Source organism: Tachypleus tridentatus, chromosome 10 (assembly GCF_004210375.1).
Source record: "Tachypleus tridentatus isolate NWPU-2018 chromosome 10, ASM421037v1, whole genome shotgun sequence".
NCBI classification, from domain to species: Eukaryota; Metazoa; Arthropoda; class Merostomata; order Xiphosura; family Limulidae; genus Tachypleus; species Tachypleus tridentatus.
Window position 1 is genome coordinate 83,670,374 of NC_134834.1, and position 22,803 is coordinate 83,693,176.

Genomic DNA, 22,803 nt, shown 5'->3' on the forward strand with positions numbered 1-22,803 from the left:
CTGAAAATCATAGCATTTTTCGTGTCTTAATAAAACCTGGTGAGCGCTGTAAACACCAATGACCGCACTGGTTCCCCACGTAAATGACGAACCAAATAGGTACAAAAAATGTCATTACTGGTCATAAAGGCCAACAGTCTCCGCTTACTAACACTAACTTTTTACCATTAATATATATTTGGTTGAACGCACTGATAGTTTAACAGAACAACTGAAGGCCTAATGAAATTTCCCGGTCAACTTTTTTAAGTACCTCAGATGGTATTCCATATTCTTCCAGAGGATTTCAATCCGAGATGAAGTAGATTGGAGCATTATTTAAGTCAAACACCTACTTACCACAGCTTGAAGTTTAATTTCATTTTCAAATATGTATAGTCCTTCTTCATACATATGCGTGTAGGTAAATATAATGTGATGGTGTTAAATAACATTGCGCTTAAGATAGTTGCGCACTTTGGAAGCATCCATTTTTTTAAGTGACATTTTTATGCACAATTTTCACAGTTTTGTAAATATTCATAGGTTACACTAAAACTAACAAGGGTCGCGAGTTCGAATCCCGTCACACCAAACATGCTCGCCCTTTCAGTTGTGGGAGCGTTATAATGTGACGGTCAATCCCCCTATTCATTGGCAAAAGAGTAGCCCAAGAGTTAGCGGTGGGTGGTGATTACTAGCTGCCTTCCATCTAGTCTTACACTCCTAAATTACGGACGACTAGCACAGATATTCTTCGTGTAGCTTTGCGCGAAATTAAAAACAAACAAACAAACAAACAAACAAAACAAACTCTCTAGCTCATATTAAAATTTTCTCTATATAAACGACTTCATTTAACATATATTACAATTAGAAAAGTTGTTCATGCGCATATCAAGCAAGAATAAAAAATAATAAAATATTGGGCAGAGATATCTTATTTTTTATGGTTTCTTCTTTACTTGAATTATTTAAATTGTTGTCAAGTTCCGGTTTTTCAATAATGAGATACAGTGAAGTGGTTCACAGTTTCACTAAGTTCCTGGTGCTGAATTAGTTATGAAAACGTACGATAAGTGGAGGCTTCTAAAAATGTATTGAGGAACAAAACTATTTATTTCTTTCATTTCAGCCTCCCAATGGCACAGCAGGATGTCTGCGGACTTGCAACCCTAGAAATCGTGGTGGGCAGAGCACAGGGAGACCGTTGTGCAGATTTGTGCTTAGTTTGAGACAAACAAACCTGTGATTTCGACAGAGTTTTATGCAAAGAAAATGACTAGATACGAGTGGCACTCAGTAGAAAAATCTTTATTTTGATGCACTATAAAACGATAGTTAATGTTAGCGATAAGTTTAGAGTGTAGTGCCTTTACTGGAGAGAGGTGTAGTCTTTAGAAAATTAAGTTTAGCTATATACTATTAAATGTTCTCCAGTATTAGTTGAAAAGTGACTGATAAAGTATGGTATTATTCACAGTACGTGTTACCCACGCGACTGATGGCAGCTTGGATATTGCCTGACTGGACAGTGAAAAGTATAATTGTTCATTTTCATACAGCATGTTCGATGTTATCGCAATCGTTTTCATGAGAGGGTACATGTGATGCTTTAGTTAACTGACCCAGCTCTATGAATAACGATGACGAAAAGAATATAGTGGCTCATTTAAATTATTTTCAATATTAAGACTGAGTACTCAATGTCAACAGATGTTTGGAAAAAAATAAAAACCAACCAAGGGGATAGAAAGTTCATGGAATGCCTACATGACACAAAGGAACAAATATATGCAGAACTAAAAAGTGTGTTTTAATTTAGTGGGATATTTTAAACTCCGGACATTACTTTTTTCGTTATTATTATGTACAAAATGTGAAGACTATAATTTTGTTCTTTTGTGAAACGTTAGGTTCTACAATAAAGAAAAGGTCAACATAAAAAATAATAACGTCTTGGTTGTAGTATTATATATACATTAAACGGTTATTCGTAATTCATAAAAAAACACCAAAGCTATATGTGCTAAGAAACAACGCTAATATTATTAATAATTCAAAAATTTGAAATTATATATCATAAAAATGAGATGTTTCTATTCGCTTCATAAATCGTGACGAATTGAAGATAATTTCTCATGGATAAAATGCTGCTTGTAAGTATACATGACCTGTTAGTTCAAAAATTACACATGTGGTTAAACTGAAGATTGTACATTAATAATACAGGCCCTGGAAATTAACTGTGAATATCTCATTGAGTAGATAATTTAGTGTGCAAAATAGATCCTGTTTATGCAGTTAAAACTTTGACATTCTGTTACATTGAATAATGAGTAATAATAACTTGAGTTGTGATATTTAACAATTAACTATCTTAAAAGACAGAAAGAGCATGCGTTAACAAAACAGGTCAGAGTTATTAAAAATTGGATTTCTTTTTGTGGTAATAACGAAAGTTTTTTTTTTTTTTTACTTTAGACGGAGATATTTTTTGATGGAACACATTGTTGTAAACATTAAAGTACCTCGATTTTTAAAAATATTGCATATCTTACAACTACCTAACCATTCTTTTAAGATCCTCCTATCCATGTAGTAAGGAGTTGGGCAAAGTTTCAGCTCAATATAAACTAGGACTGAATACAGCATTAAACCTCAGAAGCAGACGATTGATGGCTTGTTTCTCTGTACTCTAGTCATCAAGAAACATAGTTAGCAAGTGAATCGCAAACGTTGTGTGACTAAAGTTCCTGTCGTGCTCTTTCAATCCATTCCAATAGTTTTATCGTGGTGGGTTACTAAACAAATAACTTTTTAACTCCATGGTAAGAATGTAGTATTATTAGGAATAGACGATTAACAAAGGCATTGTATTTTTCCATCTAAAGAAATCAGAATATTAAACCGTATTAGAGAAAACGTTCCAATGCATTATATCATCTACAATGAGTTTTCTTATCGGAAAGAAACGTAAGAAGGCTCAAGTACATCGTGTGATTTTTTCATATTTTAACAACAGTATTGAAGAAAAATGAAAATCAACTGCTGAAGCCACATCACACGGTTTTAGTCATTACTTCTCTCCACACCAATGTTTTCTACTGTTTATTGGATTGAAACAGTTCTTAAAATGAATGTTGGTTGTTTAAGACAGCTTGTGTAAAGTTCATCATGTGTTGTGGTTGCAAATAGTGAAGTCTTTATCACTGTTGTGTTGTGGTTGTGAAGAGTGAAGTCTTTATCACTGTTGTGTTGTGGTTGTAAATAGTGAAATCTTTATCATTGCTGTATTATGGTTGTAAATAGTGAAATCTTTATCATTGTTGTATTATGGTTGTAAATAGTGAAATCTTTATCATTGCTGTATTATGGTTGTAAATAGTGAAATCTTTATCATTGCTGTGTTATGGTTGTAAATAGTAAATCTTTCATCACTGTTGTGTTATGATTGTAAATAGAGAGATTTTGATCGCTGTTGAAAATATGTTTCAAGTGAGTCAGGAGTGAATAAAGAAACGATTTAAGTTACCACGTGTTAAAAGCATGTAAATTCGTAATTTCTAGTGGCTAGCAACTACAATTATTTCTTCTAGCAGACACACTCATTTACAATTGGTAGATTCTTATGACTGGTGTTTCTGAACTGAGGGCCAAAGAAACCATTTTAAAACTTCTAGATAAATACAAAATTTATACTTGTAATAGTTTGAAAGTTGGATAAATGCCTTACAAACCAGCAACTTTTTTGCGTCTTTCCGCTATTTTGGTTAGATTTTGCCTCTTCCCCTATTGCTATAATGCTGTGTCAGAGAGTTTTATCGAGGTCCGGCATGACCAGATGGGTTAAAGCGTTCAACTCGTAATATGAGGGTCGCCAGTTCGAATCCCCGTTGCACCAAACATGCTCGTCCTTCCAGCCGTGGGGGCGTTATAATATGACGAACAATTCCACTATTCGTTGGTAAAAGAGTAGAGTTGGCCACTAGCTGCCGTCCCTCTAGCCTTACACTGCTAAATTAGGGACGGCTGCAGATGGTGATGAGCTTTGTGCTTCCTTCCCTCTAGTCTTACACTACTAAATTAGGGAAGGCTAGCGCAGATAGCCCTCGTGTAGCTTTACACGAAATTAAAACAAACCAACAAACAAAATAATTGTAATGTATCCTTATCTTTTTAATATGTAATTTTTGTTTTGGATTTGGGAATGAGAAAACTAATTTATATTTTATTTATAGAAACTTTGTTTAAGTAAACACATTTACTTTAATATGAAAGTCTTAAATTCCAAAACAAACAAACAAACCTTCTAGTCCGATGAGGATGTTTTTAAATTTCGCGCAATGCTACACGAGGGTTATCTGCGCTAACCGTCCCTAAGTTAACAGTATACCACCCACCGTCAACTCTTGAGCTACTCTTTTACCAACCAATAATAGGATTGACCGTCACATCATAACGTTCCCACAGCTGAAAGGGCGAGCATGTTTGATTGACGGGAATTCGAACCGTGCCCCTCGGATTACGAGTCGAGTGCCTTAACCAGCTGGCCATGCCGGTCCGCTATGATGAAGATGTTAGTATAAATATATATTTTTTCTTTTTTGTAAAAGTATTATTTTGAAATGAAGTTTGGTCTTCAAAAGTGCTGTAGACATTTATGTTTTAATAATTACTGGTTTTTAACAAGCATTAATCAGTTCGTATCTGTTAGTTTATTTTCATTGAACATTTACTCAAGACAATTTAATTAAAAAATATGACTTATTTTTCTTTAGATCAAAGCTATAGTGGAAATCGAAGGCAGGATTTTAGCGTTGTGTTATTTTTTTTTTATAGCAAACCCACATCAGGCTATCTGCTGAGTCTACCAAGGAGAATCGAACCTCTGATTTTAGCGTTGTAAATCCTTAAACTTGCCGCTCTACCAGCGGGGTACTTTAGCGTTCTAAGTCCATAAAGTTACCACTGATCCACTGGTGGAATGAAGAATTACCAGGACAGGAGTTCCACGTTTTGTTTAAAGTTGTTGTTGATTGATTATGCAATTACGTGTTTGAATGTTTCACAGATCAGAAAAAGCTCTGATTCCAAAACACGTTTATCAGTTTAAGTACGTCAATTTTCCGATGAAACTGCGCCTGTTTGTTTGTAATAATGCTTCTCTAGATTTTGAAATATTACGGCTAATTTTACTCTCTCTCCGAGAACGAGAGTACTGGAATCAGGTTCGCATGTGTGTGCATGCATGTTTGTGTTTGCGTTCCAGTGCCTATCTAAAAAACTAATTAAACCGATGTACAAGAAAATTTTACACAAGATAGGAGCTCGGTGTAGGACAATCCTCTCCAAATCTTGCCAGGATTCGGATTCTGTATCACTTTGAAACATTCTTTCAAAATGGGAGCATTTCGCGGTTTAGGGTTAACAACTCTCTAAACAATGATCGGACTTGTACTAAACCTCATTGAGGTTGAGACTTATCACACAACAAACCTGGATTGTTGGATATTCGCGATATGAGAAGAATTTTCTGTTTTCGAAGGTGAAGTTTTATGTTAGGTAATGTAAACGCATGGAATCTTGAAAAGGAACTACGGTATGCAGTTTATCTGATCACTTGTTTTTTTTTTTTAATTGTTAAATGGAAACGATTATGGTAAATTTGTGGAAAAGTATATTTCTCGCAGGAATAGCTACGACCAAGTGGCGTTCAGGAAATTCGTCATCTATATATTTACGTTTTGAGCTTAATATGAACAAATAAACCAATACAATAAATGGAATCTCAATCATATTTAACTACCATATCACCTTTTTGATTTGACAAAAAGGATACGGTTAGTATTACGTAGTTTTAAGTAAAAGCTGATATGTAAAAATATTGGATGTATTTTTACTAAAGTGTTTATGATTATACGAATGAAAACTACCGTGCTACAATAAACAAAACAGCATTTATTTTTACCAAATTGAAAACAAACTATTGTAAGTGTGTTGTCGTTTTTCAAACTATTAAACTTGAATCTGTTTATTAAGTTAACTATAACGTTGAGAAAACGTTCATTTCTTATATTGAACGTGAGGTACAACAAAAAATATGATGAAATACATGTTTACATTAAACACTGTCCTTTTAGAAGAATAAAACTAGGCTCTTATTAGATTTGTGCTCAAAACATTTAAAACAAAAATACTTCTCAGCTATAAATGCCAAAACTTCAAAGGTGTATTTACAAAACTATTTTCTTTATAAACCGACATTCATACATGTCTTGTGTCAAAAAATATACCACACGTTGAAGTAAATACAGAGTTTGTTAAAACCGTAAAGAAAGTTGTGTACCAAACGACACCCAAAACTAAAACGTGTTTTTTTATTACAAAACTTCATGATAAACTTTAATTTCAGAATCACAACCTGAATGGCCGATTGCTTACTTTTTGTCGTATTGCTCTTTATAACAAAAAAGAACAACAAGAAAATCTAATTCATATTGAAGTGGTATAGATAAATAAAGGTATATATGGAGCTTTAAAAAACTACATTCCTATGATCTTCACTCAGTAAGAACACTACACCTGAATTTAATAGACTGAGTGAGAAATGAAGCACAGCTGGTATATCATTCTCACAGAGTCTATTTCTTATAGTGTTTCAGTATAACGTTAATAAGGCAAACACCAGTGATAGTAAGGAAAGCCTTGCCTAACTTGTAAGAGCTAGTGAAACCTTTGCTGAACATTCGTGTTTCCATTTGTAGTAGAAGAACTTTGTATTTAATAAGCTGAGGAAAAATAAACTATTTATAATAACTATAGCTTTGAGAATCGTTTTTGCAATCTCTGAAGTCGCTTAATGATTTTAATTATACGAACCGTTATTAAAATAAGTTTAAAAATAGGCAGTAACTCTATTAAGTTCTTATAAGACACGTACAAGAATATGCAAAAACAAAACAAAACATACAATACGCTTAAGGATATATATAAAGTTACATTACATAGAAACATTTAAAACAGGAAACTAAATGTAATCTTTACCTTACAAACAAATATTTTGACTTAGGAATTAAGTATACCTACAAAGATTGGTCGGTAAATGCTATATCACTCTGTGAATAGCACTTTAAATTATTAATCTCTGCAAATAAAACAAAGTACAAGATAGTGACCGCTGAAACCAATAAAATAAAGAAAACATTTCTGTTGTTTAATGGTTTTTAAATTCCCAGTTGCCATGACAATATTACCTATTGCTAATTCTGTTTCAATAAACATTGAAGCTTTTCCCATCTTTTAGCGAAAATGAGTTAAACTGACTGTTATGATAGAGTTAATTATAAAAAAGAGTTCGTTTGAAGTTAAGTACAAAGCTATACAATGGGCTATTGTGCTCTGCCCACCACGGGTATCGAAACCCGGTTTTTAGCGTTTTAACTCGACAGATGTACTGCTGAGCCACTGGGGGGCAAATAAAGAAAAAGAGACAAAGCCCATTTCTTATTATTTGTTCATTTACTAACCACTCATTGAAAATAAAACGTGTTATATGGATGTTTTTTTGGTACTTGTGCTTTGTTCACTACAGGTATCGAAATTCGGTTTTTAACGATTTAAGTTCGCAGACTTGTCGCCGTGCACCCGGGAGGGAGGGATTATTTCAACTTAATGCGAAAATATTTTACTTCAAATAATATATCTGGTAGTGAAAATTAAATATAAGTTGTTATTATGTAGAAAACTAATATAATAAGCTATAGAAAAGTTTCTGAAATACGAAATGTAAATGGCATTGCTAAATGGTTACCATTTTAAAATATTTTATTTTTCTGTACAGGTATTATATTTGCATTATTAGAGAAGATTAAGTTATGAAAAAACATCGTTGTTTGTCGTAAATACGAAATACACTAATTTATGTTTTCACAAATCAGAATTAAAATTGAAACTGCGTGCAAGTAAAATAGTCCGCTACAGACAAAAGAGAAATATACGACAGTTTTTTTTCCCAGAATAAACCTGCCTGTAAACTATTTTACGATAAATACAATCAACAAATAACAATAAATGTTAGACATTTTGTTTTAGATTTGTTTCTATTATTTATATTTATATCTTACTTCGTTATTATCGCAAATCGAAAACAATATATAGAAACATTTATTCATTCGTATAAACACCGAAAGATGGCGTTTTATACTTTCAGCAATTTTTTTATAATTTTACGGCTTCCAGAATCAGCCATGTGTACACCCTCACAAACAACAACCGAGAATAATTCAGTTTCAACCTGTATATTCTTCGGAAATATTTATATTTCTTTTTAAAAATGTAAAAGTAATTTATATTTTTATGCGAGTGTCTTCAATTTCTTGTAGGTTCTTAATATAAAGTTTCTGGTCCATATCTTTGTTAAAATTAAAATATGAATGTTTTATTACTTTGGTACACTTTTATATCATATTATATATCTAAGGTGGAGAAAAAAGCTTCAACGAATAATAGTCAATTTCTGACATAAAAATAATTTTATAGACAGCATCCATATCGAAGAAAGAAACTTACACATGTAAAAGTAAACCATAAAAATGCTGGAAAACATAAGCAATCTAATATTACTTCAAGAAATCAAAAACAAGTCAAAATAACTTGTGCACAAACAGGGTAAACTTGTTCAAATAATTACTGCAAGGTAAACTTATAGCTTCAGCTCAAATATATTACGCTTTATTTTTGTTTCAATTTGTATAAATGACCAAAAGTCTTATAAAGCGACACATATCAATAAATACAATCGAAAAAAAGGTTTTTTTTTAACGTAGCAAACACACAATAAGAAAATTATTATATTTTAACAAAATAATATGTTATGACATTTTTTGCAGTTTAAAATACCCTCAAACAAAGTTATTTTTTACTTTTGTTTTGCTCTCAGTGGCACAGTAATGATGTTTGGCGTCCTGGGACTAAACATAATTTGACGACAAGAAAGAAATCCAAATTCTACTCGCTCTTTGCGCTATAATTTTCTAACAATTAAACCTACATGACAATCCTACCTCAGTTGGTATTACATCTAACCATATTGTCATGATTATTTGGTCTTTATGAACAAGTAACAGAACTATAAGGAGTCATTGGATGAGTTATGAAAATAAATTAATGGTAATTGACGATAAAAAAAGTTCATGAGAAGCACTAACAAACAACCTTCCGACATGAACACATGCACTTATCACGTGACTGATTTAGCTGTCTCTTATATGGCAACAAAACGTATGGAAGTTATGGTTTATTCTTTACGAATTTGAATCATTAGCTGATTAAGATCTATGGTTTGTATTACAATATGTTGTATACTATACTTTACACTAATATAAAAATGCACCACAACTCTCATGACTGGTTTTATTAAAGAACGAATAAATCTGAATTGGAATTATTTAGGCCGCCAAATATCAAGTTCTTTACGGCCAGGTGTTCACAAAACTGTTGAATTACCTATCAACTTTGAGATGTTAGTGTATTTTAATCAATTTAACACTAAAAACCGGGGAATTTCCATAGGTATGATATTTCTGGTGATATTCTAATAGCCGATGTTAAGCAAAACGAAAACATTTAATGAACCTTAATCTTATGGGAACAGTTCTTCTTTCATTATCGGGATTTTGGTCTTTGTAGATCAGGAATGGTTAAATACTGATTAAACTGGTTGTTAAGTTGATGCCTCCCGAATCCGGCGCTCAGGGACAACAATCCCTCCTGCATCCCCCTCACTATGCCACTGTTTGCTCTTTGAATTTAAGAGGATCATAATCTAAACATAATTATTAAAAATGTATAATTTAGTTCTGGTTGTTTCAAAGGTTTTAATTTGCTAACTAACAAATAGTTATCAATTGTTCAATGAAGTGTATTAAAAAGCTATAAGTTATACCTAAAGAAATGCTTGCGTCACACACACACACACACATATATATATTTAGGCACATACATACATATCTACAACATAGATTATTTTAAATTGGATTTCTGCTTCATAAACAAGTTTTATGTAAATGGCTTAATGGACGGAAGAGTCAGCTTATTACATTATATATGAAGCAGAGTTCTTCCATTAATATCATAAGTGACATGTAGTTTTTTTTTTTTTAGTATCTCAGCGTAAGGATAAACTATTGGGCAATATTGTGGTATTAAAAAATGAATTTTTCTAGTGAAAAAAAAGTCCCCCATGACAGTTTTCAAACAATGCACGTGGACTAGACCTTCCAATGAGATCTTAGGATACAATATTAACAGTTCTGAATCAGTAAGTTCCTTAAACTACTTACTTTGCTAAAAAGCAAAACACATTTGTATACGTGCCATGTGCTATGTACTTTAATTGCAATGATGGATCTACGCCTTCTAATTGTTATAAGTTTGTTTCATTGTGATAAAATTCGCTAAATGAATGATTATCTTAACCACGAACACTTGATATCAAGCAATGAACATTGTTACAGCTTTCTGTAGTGATATGCATGATTTCCAGCAGAGGGCACTGAGTAAAATTTCAAGGCACATAGAAAACCAAGTTTAAGAGTTGTGGCTTTCCGGCTACCGAGCGTGAGTTGGAAACTTCATAACATGTCAGTTATTTCTTATGGTTATTAAATACTGTTTCCCATTCATTATTTTCAAACCTTTGTATTTGGAAAGACGGATGAAAAGATGCTAAACGAACAAATATTTCATTCTCAGAGTATTTCAACAAGATAACTTTTGTAGGATTCAGTTTGGTTCTGTTTGTTTATTGTTAAACGCAATGCTACACAATGGGGTATCTGTGCTCTGTCTACCAGAGATATCGAAACCGAATTTTTAGCATCGTAATATTCAAAGCTCAGATACATCTCTCGTATAATTGATTTTATGAAAAATACAAGTTATTTGAGAGTCGTGTGGTTCTGCACCGATTTAGTTTGAAATCTCTGTCACTGTGGTTTAGAATAAAGAATTTGTTTAATATAGGCGTTCAAAATTTGTTAAGCTACACCACGAGCGTCCAAGCTTAAGGTTGTGGCGTTGTAGGGCTGCAGGGCACAGATAGCCCATTGTGTAGCTTTGTGCTTGACTTGAAACTTCAATATTATAACATTTAAGTTTTTACTATCTTTTTAACCTTAAGTATTTAAAAGTTTCAGGTAACTTTATTAGAAAACGAATTACTGAAAAAATCCTCCTTTTCTTTAGAACATCATTTAAAAAAATCAACTTATTGTTTTTAAATACGTCTTAGTATAAATGCAGAAAACAAGACAACAGAAATATCACTTGTAAGGTAAAAGGAATGGTTCGTGACATACGGAACAATAAAGATGAAATAATGATAAGTACAACCATATAAGCTAAACTAATACCTTATTTGTATAGGTTTAGACGAAAATAATAAATGGATTTTACCACCAAGGTGTCTGTCGAATTATTGGATGTGAATAAGTGGGCATCATATTCATGTTAAAAGTGTTGATACTAGATACCGCTGCTGCAGCGGCTACCATATTGGTCATGGATGTAAGATCAGCAGTTGCCATGGTAACATTCATTCCTGACTGCATGTTTGGGACAACGGATGGTAATGGATCTTGAGGCTTGACAAAGTTGCTGTTCATCTGCGGTTGGCAAGGTTTACCGTCTTTCACCAAGACCGGAACTGCAACTCGACGAGGTGAGGGCATGGGGGTTAGCTCTAACCCCTTTTCTTGTCGAGCGCGCTTAGTTTTGTAGCGGTGATTTTGGAACCAAATTTTAACTTGCGTTGGGGTGAGTCGTATAATACTCGCCAGGTGCTCTCTTTCAGGGGCTGAAAGATAACGCTGTTGTCGAAACCTTCGTTCCAACTCGTACGTCTGTGCTTTCGAAAAAAGGACACGTCTTTTCCGTTTCTTTTGTGACTGTGCGTTGGAGGAACTATTGTTGTTACCAGATTTGTGTTCAATATTCTCTGTTTGACTAGCTGAAGGAGAGGTAACTGACGACTGTTTGACATCGTGACTGTCTGACTCAGAACCTACTGTTGAGTCGCACGCCTCCCCTGTCAATTTCGGTTTGGTACTATCATCACCAGCGCCTAGCCCTTCGCTGATGACCGAATGAGCGGTCGACGGGCTGCCATATCTCAGACGAATCTCGTCAGGTGGGCAAACACTGTTCAAGACCGGACCCGTGTTGTTAGGTAAAGGAGAAACGAGCGGTGTTACTGTTGAAAGAGTCGAAGGAGACTGCCTTGGTGACGTTGTTAATACCATTGGATGCTCCGGAAGATTCACTGTGGTGGGCGTTATGTGTGTTGGCAGCTCCGAGGTGTTAAAGTGTGTATCGAGTGTTCCTGTCAAAATTGAGGAACTAACAGGAATTTCTAGTCCCACTTGATTAAGACCACCTGTTGGAGTAAAAATGAAATAATAATTATAAAGCTTAGCTCTCTTATTAGTATTGCTCATTGCAGCATTTGTGTAACGTATCGCTATCAAAAATTAAACCAAAATGTTACTAGTCATAGATAAAATAGCACTCCCTGAACACAAAGAAACAATCTGTCATCAACCAAAATGTTACTAGTCATAGATAAAATAGCACTGCCTGAACACAAAGAAACAATCTGTCATCATAACCTTTGGTTAAATTAAACCAAAATGTTACTAGTTATAGATAAAATAGCACTCCCTGAACACAAAGAAACAATCTGTCATCATAACCTTTGGTTAAATTAAACCAAAATGTTACTAGTTATAGATAAAATAGCACTCCCTGAACACAAAGAAACAATCTGTCATCATAACCTTTGGTTAAATTTGTTTATAATGTTTGTTTGTTTTGAATTTCGCATAAAGCTACACGAGGGCTATCTGCGCTAGCCGTAACTAATTTAGCAGTGTAAGACTAGAGGGAAGGCAGCTAGTCATCACCACCCACCGCCAACTCTTTTACTCTTTTAACAAGAAATAGTTGAATTGATTGTAACATAATAATGCCCCCATGGCTGAAAGGGCGAACATGTTTGGTGTGATAAGGATTCGAATCTGCGACCCACAGATTGCGAGTCGAGCGCCCTAACTATTTGGCCATACTGATTTGGCCGTTTATAATGATTTGAATGCCTTTACAACGGAATTACTACGTGTTCCTGCTATAGCATTTACTGCAGGAAACTTAATGAAAGAAACAGTTGAACAGTTTTGTAACTTTTATAATATTTGGATATAAATGAAAAATGCCAAAATGCGATTGGAACTCAAGCAGTTTCATTATACATCTATTACAGGTAGTACATTTTCGAATTTATATGTACAGTTAAATACTGCCTCTTAAAGAGGAAAACTGCGAAAGAAAAATCAAAACAAAAACTGATGACAGAACAGTAAAAATGACGTATCGAGGTAGTGCAATACAGATGTATTTATGACGAGTGTAATAGAAAAAATATCGCTATATAAAAAATCTATGTAGAACTGGCTAGGCAACTTGATGAAAGGAACCAATCAGGACGGAAGTGGACATATCATTTGATCTGGCTACTGATCACATAGCAGACTTAGCTGTAGTGACTTTCCCCGATGTATAAAATCCCTGCATTACTGGCTTACCCACTTTTGTTCTCACTTTTCCTTTATTTCACTTTAGAATTCTATTATTATAAATGATTTACAGTGCAGTGACATTTTATGATTTGAAATTCTGGTTCTAATTTGTTTCTCCAGGAAAGACGCCAGTAATTTAGGACTTTTATACTCTACGTAAAGCCAGATCAAGTGATATGTCTGCTTCCATCTCTATCTTATTTGGTTCTGTTTCTCAAGTTCTCTAGCTAGTCTTACATAGTTTTTTTTTTTGTTTAGCGGTAACTTTTTTTCTAAGACTTGTTTATTTACTTTTCCTTTTAATATGGCTCACATGAGTTACTTGGTTATAGACCGTATTCTAAAGCTTTATAAATTTTACATAGAATAGTAATAAAATGGGTAGTCAATAATCGTAAAGATTGTTTTTCTCTATAAAATAATGATAAAAGTATAGCTACTGCTAAAAATAGGTAGGAGCTAGTTTTGTTAAAGAAAAAGTGATGATGAGAGAAAAAAAATCCGATTTCGACTGGACGCTCTGGGTAGTTGAAAAGCGGCGTATACACTGGAGATAAATCAACTGTGCCAGATAGCTCGTTATAGCTAGCTTCTGATAAGTTGCAGAAAAGAAACTCCAGATGATTTTTATATTTTTTAAACGCATTTATTTGTTTCAGAGTTTTTGCGCAACACTGTACTCGACTATTCCTAATTTTCCACTGCTAGATTAGAAGGAAGGCACCAAATCACCAGCACTTATCGCCAGCTCTTGTCTAAGAGAATACTGACGTTTGATCGACACTTTTATTGCGCATTCATGGCTTTAAAATACGGAATACGTTTATTTGCGGTAAGGAAATACGAAACACAAACTCTCAGATTCACATTTCGGGCGTATTAATTACAGGCCACGCTTGACCAAACATATAAAATTATGCTGCTCAAAGTAAGATACATATAGTACCATAAAATGAAATAGTTGCTTATGTATGTTTTTCTCACTAGAATATACTTAATACAAAGTATTTTATTTTGCCAAACGAAACTTAAAATGTTTGCTATGGTCACGGTGTTTACGCTAAGCATAGTTTTACTTGAACACTTGTAGGTTGTTCAAGAGGGCTCTTGTTTTGTTTGTTTCGTTTTTGAATTTTGCGCAAAACTACACGAGGGCTATTTGCGCTAACCGTCCCTAATTTAGCAATTAGATACAGATAGCCCTCGAGTACCTTTGTGCGAAATTCCAAAACAAACCCTCCTGAGTATACAAATTTATATACCCAAACACCTGGAGAGAGAGAGATGTCTTTCACAGTTTGTTAATTTAATTTAGTAAACACAAAAGTCACACCTTTAAACTGATGTATGTAACACCTGTGCCAAAGCAGCCTACATACAGTTCAAAGCATTTTAGTGATATAATTGTAACGACTTTCCCTTTGTCAGTGCCAACACGCACTACGTTTAAGACTTTCATATTAAAGTTAATGTGTTTACTTAAATAAAGTTTCTATAAATAAAATATAAATTAGTTTTCTCATTCCCAAATCCAAAACAAAAATTAGATATTAAAAAGATAAGGATACATTACAATTATTTTGTTTGTTGGTTTGTTTTAATTTCGTGTACAGCTACACGAGGGCTATCTGCGCTAGCCTTCCCTAATTTAGTAGTGTAAGACTAGAGGGAAGGCTTGTTTGTTTGTTTTGAATTTCGCACAAAGCTACTCGAGGGCTATCTGTGCTAGCCGTTCCTAATTTAGCAGTGTAAGGCTAGAGGGACGGCAGCTAGTCATCACCACCCACCGCCAACTCTTAGGCTGCTCTTTTACCAAGGAATAATGGAATTGACTGTTACATTATAACGTCCCCACGGCTGAAAGAGCAAGCATGCTTGGTGCGACAGGGATTCGAACCCACAACCCTCAGATTACGAGTCGGGCGCCTTAATCACCTGGCCATGCTAGGCCTGAAGGCTCTTAAACCCGAATATTTGTTTCTCATACAGAATAAAGCGATGAAGAGCAACAAGAAATGTTAGTATTTTGACACTTTAAACGAAACGTTAGTACTAATACCAACTGGAAGAGGATACGTGGGTGTGTCGAATCTTGTATCCATATAAAATTAGCGTTGATCCGTGATAGCAGATCCAAGACTTATTTTAGATTATTTTACACGTAATCGTATATTTACCTAAATTTTGAAATATTTATGTGTTTTTTTGCTATAACGAATTCACTGTCAGAAACAAGAAGTAAAATCATATGGGGAGCTAACTGGTTAATATGAAACCACCAAAAAATACAAGAAAACGAATTTAATTATACAACTACAAGTATTACATAAGCTGACAAGGAAATAAGAATATTTAATAAAGTACACAAGCTTGTATGTGGTAAAAACGTGATGTGGAAAAATATATTATCCAACAATAGGCAATAATGTTATGTAAAAAGCAAAGTGACTACATGTGTAATAATGTTATGTAAAAAGCAAAGTGACTACATGTGTAATAATGTGATATGTAAAAATATGCTAGTGCAGAATAAGTAATAATGTAGTATACAAAATGTAATAACGTAGAAATTATTAACTGTTCAATGTAAAATATACTAGTAAATAAGTAATGCTAGTGCATAGAATAATATAAAAATGCTAGCTCAGAATAAGTAATAGTGTGACATATCTAGCGTACATAAGTAATAGCGTAAAATGTACACTTTGATAGTTCCGAATAAGTGATTATGTGACGTAAGAAATAACCTAGCACACAATATATAAAATATGCTAGCATACGGTATCTAATAATGTGATATATAAAATATACTAAGTTGAGAATAATTTATAACATGATGACGAAACAGTTTAGTTTATCGTACATGAAATCTGACACATGAAATATATTTTCTCGCGAGAAGCAAAAAATGTAGTTTAAACATATATTGAGTAACTTATAGGCCTAATAGGATTAATTCTTCGATCACTTTTTTACAGTTTTATAAAAATTATGCTGTTAATATTAAGATAATTATGTTTTAGTAGATAGCCATAATATAAACCTAGTTTGTGTAGTAATTATTGTGATTATTGTTGCAAATTAATTGTTATAATTAATTATATCTTAATTTAATTTTAGTATGTAGTAAAAATAAAAAAAATGTTATGAAATAATTTTGATAAATCTCATGAAAGTGAATTGTAAGCTGCTTGTTTATCTAAAGAAAGTTCGTAATAAACAGCTTCAAGAAATTCTACTTACAATGTTACTAAATTTGAAAATAAGAAAAAATTAATAATAATGAAAAATTATTAATAATACAGGCTAGAAGATTTCTAAATCAGATAAACTGATTCTAATTCCTATTTGTATGTACTGTAATTAATCACTTTAACAGCTGTGATAGAATGAAGTGTATGTTTGATCTTACGTATAGACCATAAAACAGTGTACCTGATGAAGCCAGTTTTATCACAATGAACTTTGTTAAGTTACTCATGCCATGCTATTCTTACACTGACGATCCATTAGAATTAGTCAAAACATATGTTGTTAAAAGTGCAACTTACGATCTGCAGCGAGTGTATTTTTGTTCATTGTTATATGTATGATATGAATACTTTTTCCATTGTTTGAAATGTCAGGATATTTTAAAGTTAGAATGTTACTGATTTAAGGCACAAAGTTCTTACCAAGTCCATTTCAGTTTTTAAAACAAGCAAAAAATGAAGGCCCAGTTAATATTATATTTCTGTTTTACTAGACATTATTGTCACCATAGTATGCCAATCATTATGAAGTGGTTTTGTTGTTCAGTATTTTGTACTGTTTCTCATGTTTTCTTCTAATGAATTTCTGTTCTAGGAAATTCAGATCTTTTCATAGGCAAATTTCTAAGGTATTGATTAAGTACTCATAGAGATTAAAATGTAGTGTGCAAAACAACCATCGTTTAGGGTTTTATATCTCTTATAAAGTGATCGATAACCAATCAACGATTTGTAAAATTGATCTTCGAAGTGATTAGTTTATCTTTTTTTGTACATTTTGGTTATAGTTAATCGAATAAAGTTTGTTACTAAAATATTGTTCTGTTCCTAAGAAAATAACAAACTCACGTGGAGAATCATTGTGACGTAAGCAATCTTCGTAATCATTTTATCAAAGTGTTATAATCACTCAGTGAGTTCGTATTACAGCAGGTGAATGAATTACTGTGTATAATGGATAAAGGCTTAGGATAGATATATCTGTTTTTAATACATAAATTTTGAACATTTCGTATCTCACCTAAAAAGACGAACACATGCAGCTGCGCAGTAAAATATTGTGTATCGGATATTAAGGGTTTTATACATGTGTATTAGAAGACAAGGGTGTTATTTTATTATACACTAAAATATTATGTGTTAGACATCCAGATTGTTCTGCTATATGCTATATTAGATACGAAGGGTCTTGTTACGCGTTAAACATCTAGTTTCTGATACTAAGTCTTACCATGAAAACGTTGGCATTGTATATTCGATTCAGTCTTAAATAAGAAGTGTCTGCACTAACGAAATGAAATTAAAAAGTTAAAAAAAAACAGTTTTTAAAAGCCTAGGTTGCAAAACAACATGTGTATTGTAAAAATTAAAGTACAATGACTTCATGGTAACAAACGATTCCGGCGGACTAGGGTTCGAAACTTTACAAGAAACCTTGATATATGATTAAATTTCTGTCCCTTTGATCTTCCCAATAACACTATTTTAACCACTACGTTAAATTCAGTACTAAAATAGAGTAATGGGTGTAACAAATAATATGTAATATCACTTGCTGTGTACGTATTACAATAAGCATTTGCACGACTTCTTATTGGACGTTAAGACCAGTTCTAACAGAACAATCCCATCACTTCCAATTATAAATGTTTTGTCTTAGTGGGGAAAATAAAAGGGGTAGTTTTTTATCCTTGTTTAATGTAGAGTGAGAAATATCATGAACGATACTAAGGTTGTTGTAAAGCGAAGGGTGTACATGATAGGAATATTGACCCTAAAGATAACCAATATCACTGATGTCATGCTTCTTAAACTGCACTGATAGCACGTACTATCTATGATTATTGTTGTTCGTTGAGTGGTTTTTCTAGATTGCCATTTCTTTAGATTTTTCAGGAAGAAAATGAGAGTGTTTAGTATAGTGTCAACCTGTTTTAGTAAGAAATAGATCAAGACATCTTCTTGACGAACTGAAGAAAGAAGTCGTTCTGTCGAAGATGAGGAAGCAACATTATAAGAAGAGTTTCTAGAAGCAAAAATAAGTACACGTGTTAACTACAATAAAAACAATGAAAATGTTTGCGTATATTTTAAGGAAGTATATGTTCTTATGTAGACTATTTAGTGAATACTTCGTCTGCTATGTGTTCTTCGTATGGAATTAGTCAACTAGGCGGATGAAATTCGGAAATAGTTCTCGACTCATTTTGTCTTTTTAATTAAAAATACCTTAACCACACAGCTGCACATGGGCTATTTATATCGTAATAATCACTGCTATCGAAACTTGGATTTTAGCATTATAAACCTTCAGATTTACCACTGTTGCAGTAACTTCCAGATCTTTAAACCAAAGTTTTGATTTGCAACATCTTAAACCAAGCAAATCTTAATATCACGAGTTCTTAATATACGTAATTATATTCGATACAGTATGTTTTCTATAAAACCATGTTTCGTAACATAGCCTGTTTAATTGTAGCTGACTGGCTAATCATACAGAAGTAATATTAAGCTTCAGCATGTAAATGAACAAGGTCTCCTTTATTCGGATTCGCTGTTCATCACTGTTCCTTGCCAAGATTTTGAACAAATTAAATCGAACGGAATGTTACATTCTTTTAACATGTTAGAGTATATAGTGGATTGTAGGACATATTCTTTCACCGGGTTATATTTTTTTTTTTTGTGAGCTCGATACAGCCTCGGACAAGTAAGTTTATAAATTACATTCGATGTCTTTAAAACAGAGATCCAGTCCTTAAATTTACTAATATAAAAAATAACAAAGAATTGTAGGTAACAATTAGGCTTGAACACACGAATTTCAGCTGTATCTTTAGATACACTCTTTCGTAACTGTTTAAAATGGTTTTTAATAATTATTTGCTTACCCACATGAGGTAAACTGGCAAAAACAGGATATTTAGAAACTTCAAATAAATGTAGCTTATTAAAAATTCACTTATTCACATAACTACAACGTATTATATTTATAAAATGAATAAGAAAATAATTTGTGTATAAGAATACTTTATGCAAAGTATCATACGTGCTGTTTTCTATACACGATGGTACAGTATCGGAAACCAAATTTTTATTTGAATTATTGGAGTAAAATTCAAAAAATAAAGTACAACTAGTAAATATATACTGTCCACGTCATATTGGAAGTGACCATTATTATTACTAATCAAAATGTCAAGAAATGAAAGTTCATAAGCATGCTGATACTCAACAGTAAACTTTATAGTTGTTTGACTACCACTTAAATATTGAAGAAATTAGAAAGATTGATCAAAGTGCTCAAGGATAGTCAACGTTTCATCCACATCCCTATGATAGTCAACGTGTCATCCACATTCCTTTGACAGTAAATGTGTCATCCACGTTCCTTTGATAGTTAATTTGTCATCCACGTCCCTATGATAGTCAATGTGTCATTCACGTCCCTATGATAGTCAACGTGTTTTCCACGTCCGTATGATAGTAAATGTGTAATTCACGTTGCTATGGTAGTAAATGTGTCATCCACGTCCCTATGATAGCAAATGTGTAATTCACGTTCCTATGATAGTAAATGTGTCATCCACATCCCAATGACAGTAAATGTGTCATTCACGTTTCTATGGTAGTAAATGTGTCATCCACATCCCTATAACAGTAAATGTGTCATCTACGTCCCTATGACAGTAAATGTGTCATTCACGTTCCTATGGTAGTAAATGTGTCATCCACGTTCCTATGATAGTAAATGTGTCATCCACGTTCCTATGATAGTAAATGTGTCATTCGCGTCCCTATGATAGTAAATATGTCATTCACGTTCCTATGATAGTCAACGTGTCATTCACGTCCCTATGATAGTAAACGTATCATTCACAACCACACGATAGTAGAGTGGTTTAAACTGTTAAGGGCAATTTAACACCTCAGCCACTATATTTCTGTTTAATATCTTATTCTATCCTTCTGTAATCGATACCTTAATCTCTCTAATGCTGTTTAATACCTTAGTTTACCTACGAATGCTTGGTACATTAGTTTCTCTAATTCCGTTTAATATTTTATTATATCCAGTTGTAACTGATAGTTTAGTCCCTGTATTTCTGTTTAATATCTAATTCTATTTAACTGTAACTAACATTTCTGTTTAATATCTTATTCTATTTAACTGTAACTAACATTTATGTTTAATATCTAATTCTATTTAACTGTAACTAACATTTCTGTTTAATATCTAATTCTATTTAACTGTAACTAACATTTCTGTTTAATATCTTATTCTATTTAACTGTAACTAACATTTCTGTTTAACATCTAATTCTATTTAACTGTAACTAACATTTATGTTTAATATCTAATTCTATTTAACTGTAACTAACACTTTACTGTTTAATATCTAATTCTATTTAACTGTAACTAACATTTCTGTTTAATATCTTATTCTATTTAACTGTAACTAACATTTCTGTTTAATATCTAATTCTATTTAACTGTAACTAACATTTCTGTTTAATATCTAATTCTATTTAACTGTAACTAACATTTCTGTTTAATATCTAATTCTATTTAACTGTAACTAACACTTTACTGTTTAATATCTAATTCTATTTAACTGTAACTAACATTTCTGTTTAATATCTTATTCTATTTAACTGTAACTAACATTTCTGTTTAACATCTAATTCTATTTAACTGTAATTAACACTTTACTGTTTAATATCTAATTCTATTTAACTGTAACTAACACTTTACTGTTTAATATATAATTCTATTTAACTGTAACTAACACTTTACTGTTAACCCTTTACTGTTTAATATCTTATTCTATTTAACTGTAACTAACACTTTACTGTTGACACTTTACTGTTTAATATCTTATTCTATTTAACTGTAACTAACACTTTACTGTTTAATATCTTATTCTATTTAACTGTAACTAACACTTTACTGTTTAATATCTTATTCTATTTAACTGTAACTAACACTTTACTGTTTAATATCTTATTCTATTTAACTGTAACTAACACTTTACTGTTAACACTTTACTGTTTAATATCTAATTCTATTTAACTTAGTTCAGTCCCTGTATTGCTGTTTAATATCTAATTCTATTTAACTTAGTTTAGTCCCTGTATTACTGTTTAATATCTAATTCTATTTAACTTAGTTTAGTCCCTGTATTACTGTTTAATATCTAATTCTATTTAACTTAGTTTAGTCCCTGTATTACTGTTAAATATCTAATTCTATTTAACTTAATTTAGTCCCTGTATTGCTGTTTAATATCTTATTCTATTTAACTTAGTTTAGTCCCTGTATTACTGTTTAATATCTAATTCTATTTTACTTAGTTTAGTCCCTGTATTGCTGTTTAATATCTAATTCTATTTAACTGTAACTAACACTTTACTGTTTAATATCTTATTCTATTTAACTGTAACTAACACTTTACTGTTTAATATCTTATTCTATTTAACTGTAACTAACACTTTACTGTTTAATATCTAATTCTATTTAACTTAGTTTAGTCCCTGTATTACTGTTTAATATCTAATTCTATTTAACTTAGTTCAGTCCCTGTATTGCTGTTTAATATCTAATTCTACTTAACTTAGTTTAGTCCCTGTATTGCTGTTTAATATCTAATTCTATTTAACTGTAACTAACACTTTACTGTTTAATATCTTATTTTATTTAACTGTAACTAACACTTTACTGTTTAATATCTTATTCTATTTAACTGTAACTAACACTTTACTGTTTAATATCTTATTCTATTTAACTGTAACTAACACTTTACTCTTTTTGTGTTTCATGGCATATTCTCCTTAATGTTCTTTAAAACTTCATTATATTCAGCAAACTTTGTCTCCGTAGTATTTAACTATGTTTGAACTTAATATGTAGATATTGTAACGTAAAATAAAGTGGGA

The 22,803-nt window shown here is 32.3% G+C and overlaps 1 protein-coding gene across 1 annotated transcript in view; it reads right to left on the bottom strand.

Moving 5' to 3' along the window:
- Positions 1-5,987: 5,987 nt before the first annotated feature.
- Positions 5,988-22,803, bottom strand: part of LOC143229744 (uncharacterized) — a 42,062-nt gene continuing 25,246 nt past the window's right edge. Inside the window, exon 3 of the mRNA XM_076462498.1 lies at positions 5,988-12,415. Within this exon, the coding sequence (XP_076318613.1) occupies positions 11,433-12,415 (983 nt within the window). The 3' untranslated portion in view covers positions 5,988-11,432. The remainder of the gene's footprint in view (positions 12,416-22,803) is intronic.